General features: G+C 32.5%; 1 protein-coding gene across 1 annotated transcript in view; it reads right to left on the reverse strand.

The window, feature by feature from the left end:
- Positions 1-1533: 1533 nt before the first annotated feature.
- The window catches only part of HELRODRAFT_71353 (hypothetical protein), a gene marked incomplete at both ends in the record, with an annotated part of 9069 nt that continues 2844 nt past the window's right edge, over positions 1534-7758 (reverse strand). The window contains 3 exons of the mRNA XM_009012140.1: positions 1534-1590; positions 5002-5081; positions 6146-6224. Coding sequence (XP_009010388.1) covers positions 1534-1590; positions 5002-5081; positions 6146-6224 — 216 coding nt within the window. The remainder of the gene's footprint in view (positions 1591-5001; positions 5082-6145; positions 6225-7758) is intronic.

Raw genomic sequence — 7758 nt, forward strand, 5'->3', positions numbered from 1 at the left:
CTCATCATTATCAAAATTGATTGGTTAATAATATAAATTACATACTGAACAATGAAGGCACACATAAATAAATAAATATATGATAGTATATTGGAAGACCATATTTTATACAGTATTGATTGAATATTCTATACAGTATTTTATGAATATATATATATATATATATATAAATATAAATACATATATATTTAAAATAAACACCTCGTAGCAAATAAGCATCGATTACAGAAAAAGCGAACAAATTCGCATCCAAATACACCTTAAAATAGTTTCAAAATGTCATAGCATTAATAGACCCAGGCAAGCAAGCATACACACAAACACACACACCCACACAGAGACACACACATACACACACACACACAGAGACACACACAGACACATACATAAAGTCTAACGGCAACGATGGTGAATGTTCAGTGAAGAAATTCAATCATGGTGAATGTAGCACCACTGACATCTACTGCCTCGTTGAGGACACTATCACACCTGCGTGCATTCAAAATGTATGTGCGTGCCATTTAACAAATGACAATAACAAATGAAAAAAAATATAAAACCTTTTTAAATCTTATTTTAATAAACTCTAACGAATAATATATATAATATTATCAAATGATCACTAGGACGGTTTGTTACTAAATTAATTCGGACGATTGGATCTCCGCTATTTGTAGACGATTGGTCTTAAATTCAATTAATTTATACTCCGTTTAAAAAGGCGTATTTCGGTCAAAATTTGCTATTCACCTTATCACGTGATATATAAAATTAGTAAAATATAAGAGTGAAAATAGTCGACCAGCTTATGCAGATACGGTTGGCCAGCACAAGTACATAGCAAACATCATCTCTATCCCCGAGCAAAGGTGCATTGTTGCGAACACCTAACTTGTTTTAGTTTAAACGTGTACCGTCCCTTCAGGACTAAATAATAACCCGAGTTAAAATATCTTCATAGTGTATCTATCATCCCAGTAGATAATATTGCAAACTAAGGTGTTTTTAGGTAATTCATAAAGTGCACTTTAGTCGCTAGGGACATACTGTTACTTTGTGGAATATAATGAAAATCAAAAAACTGAGTAAAAAATAAATTGCAAAAAGTAAAAAATTAAGATGAGGTAAGTCCGAAACACAAAGATTATTTCTGCATCCATTGTTTTTGATGATCCACTCAGAGGAACCGATATTAAATTTTAGGTAACCAATTACTTCGTTTGGATTGTTGACACTTCACTTAAATAACGTATCTTTTTCTTATCAAATTAGCCTTATTATCAGTGTTTCATCAATTTTTACATAGACAAAAGTTTTATTTTCTGGCACACAAAAACGCATGTATAATGCAAATTTTTATGTCAAAATTTAATGACAATATTCCATTTTTTTGAGTCATTGTTTTGACAGTTTAAAAACATAATTTGCATTTTTGTTCTTTAAGAGTTGCAATAAATTGCTAAGAGCGTTTAATTGGCTATATAAAATGACCTCCATAATAACGATAATAAATGAAACAAATGATTAAAATTACTAGCCAATTATTATAGCTAAGATAACAAGAACAACCACGACAAGAATTATTATCATCTGAAATGAAAACAAAATATTAGGATCAATTCATGCCATGATAAATACTTCAAATAAATTTTTGAATAACGTTATATGATGTTTATGAAATTTATCCAATTTACAAACACATACCAACTTCACCATTCAAAATCTATCAACAACATATTAAACAGCACATCCAAGTGAGCATTATTCATTTCTTCTCAGAACATCTTATAAACCATAAAATCATATAATTACCAATAAATCATAAAATCAGCAAAAACCGAAATATCTACCGGATAACGATAACCCATCCTGAGTCATGTTTTTTGGTATGAGAGTACACAATAAATATCGACAAAAATTATCAAATTCTTTAAAGAATATGGAGACCTTAACTAAAGGGGTAGGAAGCGGCACCAGGTCACTCAGGTTGTCATCCATTAAATCCTTAAAGAGTCCATGACGTTAAAATGTTTGTGATCCATTGAGAAGGGCAAAAATGCATCTGTCCTGTTCACACCTGTGGTAGTGCAGGCTGTTGAGATGCGAAACTCACAAAAGCAAAATATGGCGATGTCAGACTACGATAGGATTTTTATCCGGGAAAAATGCGGAGATTAATGAAGTTCTCAGAAGAAAAGAGCAGGATATATGCCACCTGCTTAAGGTTAGATGAAGAAATTAAGAATTCAGAATTATCAAAAAACTTAAAAAACACACACAATATTTTGAATAGAAAACGACTAATCTAAGGCAGAAGTGGGTTTAATTAACAAGTCTGGTCGTGATAGAGACTAGTGACAGCCGAAGGTATGATAAACGTAATATAGGAAGGAGATATACACCACTAACAGGAGAGAAAAATATACTTTAGAACCAAATAAACGAGATAATAAAAATACCTGAAAATGAGGGAATCTAAATGACCATGCTAAAAAATAACGGGTACATGAGCATAGAGGGTTCATATCTTAGAAAATGAAACAGACTACTGGACGAAAAAGAAGGATAGTAAGAAGTTTGGAACATGAAAATATACAAAATCTGTTAAAAAACCCTCAACACGATATTAGAGTAGAAAAAATTATATTAAAAACTGCTTGCCTTTCACAACAGAATTAATTTCAGATGTGGAAAAAACCAACACAAAGAGATAAAACTTGGTGTTGGAAAGAAACAGTGAAAAGGCAGTAAAGGAAAAAATAAATTTATAAAAAATGAAAAAAAATCTGAAAACTTAATAACAAAGTTTTTAAAAAACGTAATAAAAACCAAAGTTGGAAGTGGCCTTGGCTACACCAAATACTGTACATAAGTAAATTTCAATTTAGATGTGTAAAAAAATTTGAAAGGTATATGAAAGAACTGCAGAAAATAAGGAAAAAGAATGGAATAAAGGTAAGACTTACGAAGAAAGGGGAGGTTAATAGAACACTGGAAAAATTAAGATAGGTAAAGCTCCAGATTATTTAAAGGTAGTGAAAGGAACGTGAAAGGCAGCAGTCTGGGGGAAATTCTAATTTATGGTGGACTCATTTAATAAGGCAGTTTTGAAAAAAGTAATTCCGGAAAACTGGACAAAATTTTGATATAGTTACTATTTGTAAAGACAAGGAAATTCAATTAGAAAGTAGAATGTACAGAGTACGAAGCTGTTGAAACCAGAGAGCAAGCAAGCTGTTAAGAAACACGATAAAAATGCTAATAGAAGGATTGGCGGCCAAGAAACAATTGACAAGATGCGGTTTGGCTTTTTACTATGCGGTTTGGCTTTTTACTAGAAGATGGAACAATTGATGCAATATATAATTTTAGGCGAATTCAGGAAAAGTTCAGAGCTAAGAAAAAACGCTTTAATACATTTGAGAATTAAAAGAAACCTATGTTGACGTACTTAAAGCAACATTTCCCAACCTTCATTACTCCATGCACCCAAAATCCGTAAAAACATTTCATGCTTTTTTTAAAAACTAAGTATTTTATTTTTAACATGAAAAATTAGCATCTGCACTTTCTCCATGTTGTCTCTCCTAATCTCAACCACTTTTTAACGTTTTATTACATAATACAAAATACATACAATTTTTCAAGCATTTCTCAGTTGTTGTTGTTGTTGCCCTGCGTCAGACATCATTGAAGGGATCCAGACGAGGCCGTAGCCAGTTAGCCACAGCCACCGGGTTACGCCAGAGATCTATTATCGTGAAATGAGTTGGGGCAGCTAACAGATGGGGAACATCATCAGGAAGTAATTGGCATATTGGACAGATGTTGCTGACCCTACTGTCTATTTTCGATCTGTAGCTGTTGAGGGAGATGCAGTGACCAGAGCGGAGCTGGGCCAGTTTTCTTCTTAACGCTCTGGGCAAACTCACACACGCTCACAAAACGCTGCTTTACGGGTAATCACCGGATGCCACGGAATAGCATCGGAACAACATCTCCACTCTGAATGCCAGATGCTATTAGTAAAGCAGCATACTGACCTACTATTATCTCAATTCCTTTTACAATGCCATAATACCAGTCACCCTTGCCACCACATCACAAGAGAACCACGATCCGACAGAAATATAAAACACACATTATTCAGCAAATATGTACAGACAGTGCAAACCGTTCTGCCCACAGATACCGACAGCAGAGCGTTAAAGACAGCTTCATCTGCCTTGCATTGCAGTGCTGCGAAACTCGCCTCGGAGACATATCATGCCGCTGTGCTGCTCAACGGATGGCCACCTCCAACACCCAAAATAGACAAGGCAGAAAAGAGTTTGCCCAGCATTTCTCAGTCGCAATATATGTTAAATGCATACACACACACACATTCTTTTGTTAACTTCTACCCCGAGTGTGAGCTGGATGAAATTTGTTCTGACTCCGACTCCCGTTCCGGCTCCCAGAAAATTTTCATTTTTTGCTTTATAAAATTGAATCTAATTTACTAGAAAAAAGAAAATTTTTTTCGGAACTAGTTTCTTTTGATAAGGATATGCATTCTTGAAAAAATATTCTGTAAGTTATTAGTTTTTATTGGAGTGGTTAGTAAATTCTGTGATATGTATATACAAAAAGCTAGAAGAGAAATTAATTGCTAAGAAACTGGCTTGATGTCCGGGTTGATCTGCGTCAGGGATTGGCATTAAGTCCTCTGATATTTATTACAGCAACAAAAATGATTAGTTAAGAAGTCAAGCATAAAATGAAAAACATAAAAGGCAAGCTAAAAAATTATATTTCATTGCAAACCAAGGGCACTGTTAATAGAAGACTTAAAAAATTTAAAAAATAAACTCAAACGTCAAAAAAAATAAAAGTCTTGTAGAAGAATAGTCACGAAAATTTGAACATTTAAAAAATTTCAAATTTCAGAAATTCAATTTTCAAGTATGTCACTTAAAAATTTCAAACACAAAACATAAAATAAATTAAAAGAGTTCTGACCTTAATATTTTTCCACCAATATTTTCTGCGCACTCTGTAAGTGTTCTGTTCAAACTGGCGTGCACCAACTTGTAATGATTCTGTAAAACAAATGAAGAATAACAGAATCATCTGGGAAATAACATATTTTGCTCAGATCTAACTATGGTTGCTGTTATTTGTATTCATAATTTTCCGAAAAAATTATTCAATTTTCTACATCATAATTACACAAACTATTTATTGAAACAATTCTTTTGAGTGAACCAATTGCTCTGGCTATTTAAATTCAAATTATCATTTTTTATAATTATTGTTTAAAAAAATTCTTATTTGATAGTTTATACAATTATATTTTCAGACACAAATCAGTATATTTCCGTTCCTAGATTTATATGTAACGTAATGTATCACACAGTGTAAGATATGCTGATGATACAGCTCTTATAGCAGATTCAATTAAAAAATTGCAAACAATTGTTTCCAAACTGGTTTTTGAAAGTGAAAGGAAAGACTTGCAAATTAAATCAATAAAACAGAGGGCATGGTTATCAGTAAAAGCAAAACCGCCACGATCTGCTTTAATGGTAAACATGTGAAACAAGTCAACAGCTTCAATTATCTCGGAAGTCTGATTACATCAGGTTGTAAATGTAATATGGATAAGCATGAAAATCGTTCCATCCAATATCATTTTGAAATAATGAGGTAAATGTTTGCATTTGAGATGTAAAATAAATTAAATTGCAAAAAAAAACATGTGGTATCACTCACAAATGAGAAAATAAGACAACAGACAAACAGAAAATATTTGAAAATTATAGAAAATTGAAAATACAGATTTGACAGAAAGTTAGTAGAATGAATGAAAAATGAACTTGTTTGAAAACAATCTACCCTCCTCAAAAAAAAATTATATGGAAAAAGAATAACAAACTGAGAAGTCAGATGCTTAGCAAACAGTTATTGGCTTATTGAAAAGATTAAAAATAAAATAATTATTGAAATTAACCATACAGATGAATGAGCAAACACAAATAAGAACAACGAGTTACATTTATAAATTGTGAACTGGGCACATAGTGAACGAAATAAAAAACTTTAGACGAATAAAAAAATCATTTGAAAAAACACATGATGAAACAACTTCATTTTCAAAACACACCAGCTCTGGAGTCCAGGTCACTCAGTTTCTGATCCCTATCCAGCACTTTTTCCATGTTGTCTCTCATAATCCCCACCACCTTTTAACGTTTCACAAAATACAAAATATATTTAATTTTTCAAGCATTTTTTAGCCGCAATGTATGTGTTAGATGCATACACACGCACTCACACACACTCGCACGCACACGTTTTTTCATCACATTTTTTTGTTCATTTCTACCCGGAGTGTGAGTCGGAGGAAAATTGTTCCGACTCCGATTCCAAGTTCCGGCTCCCAGAAAAATGATCATCTTTTGCTTTATAAATAATTTTGCTTAAACACCAAATGTTTAATACTAAATAAAAAATACTTTAAAAACCATTTAAAATCATTCGTTGTAATTGTTTTCCTCAATAAAAATATTCTCTGTATAACTCTTAACTGAAAAATAATAATATAATTTCCTTGCATTATTGTGCACTGCTGTTCATGCCTGTGTAGAAGATTGCCTTTTTTGCTGCCTTGCTGGGATGCCAAGTTCGTAACAGCACAAGAAAAAATCGCCTCTATACATTCTTTATCGACAAAAGTGATTGAATTAAAAATGACAAGTTCATAATTTTATCTCAACACAAGCGAAAAGTGTATGATAGTCTTTGAGTTTCGGAAAAACAGTATCTGAATCGGGTTATTGCGTAACCGCATGAGACATGGCACTTCTACTAACTGAGCTAACTCGCCAACCATTATTTCAAAATTGATTAAACAGAGTTTTTTTAAGAGTTTTTTAAGAGATTTTTCAGAGTTAATTATAAAATCATTATTACTTTTATTTAACAGTTTAATAATATAATGCAACACGTAAATAACAGTCAAATAATATCTCAGTCCATGGGCGGATCTATGCAACTTTGACGAAGGTCCAAAACTGGGATATTAAGGTTTTAGTTTCACACATAAATTTTTGTAATACTTCATTACCACTAAATGTACTGTATTTTAATACCGCTCTGAAATTCCCTTGATTGTTATCAGATTTGAGATCTAATGCACCGTCATCCCGGTGTCTACGCAAAGCAAAATTTTGTCATCCACAAAGTTTAATAGTTTCAATAATAGTGTTAAGCTATTTTCTATTTTGCTCTCTTTTTGTGGAAAGAGCGGAATTTGATAACTCTAAAACATTAGTTTTTTTCTTAATCAAACTCAGAAACATTTCTGATTTTTCTGTAGCCTGTTTATGAAAAGATGTCGCTTGATGAAGGCGACATTGATCTAAAGCTCATTTATAACGATTTAAAGGTGATATAACAAATATTCCGACTGAGCCACATGATGGATGTCGATTTGCATAAAGTACACAAAACTTACAGAATGCTCATTTTTCAAATCAGAAAAAGACAGCCAGAATAATTCTTGAAAGCAATGCAATTTAAAAAACCGTTTTCTTTTACCTTCCAACACAAATGGAAATTTATAATTTTCGTTAGGTTTCCATAGATTTTTGAAAAGATCATATCTTAAATCATTCGAAATGCTTGGGATTTCTCCAGTTGCATATTGTCCAATATTAATCAATCAATCAATCATAGTCCAGAGACCCAGTTCTGTCGAGGTAGGACTAGGACGTC

Source organism: Helobdella robusta (assembly GCF_000326865.2).
Source record: "Helobdella robusta unplaced genomic scaffold HELROscaffold_10, whole genome shotgun sequence".
Taxonomy (NCBI): Eukaryota; Metazoa; Annelida; class Clitellata; order Rhynchobdellida; family Glossiphoniidae; genus Helobdella; species Helobdella robusta.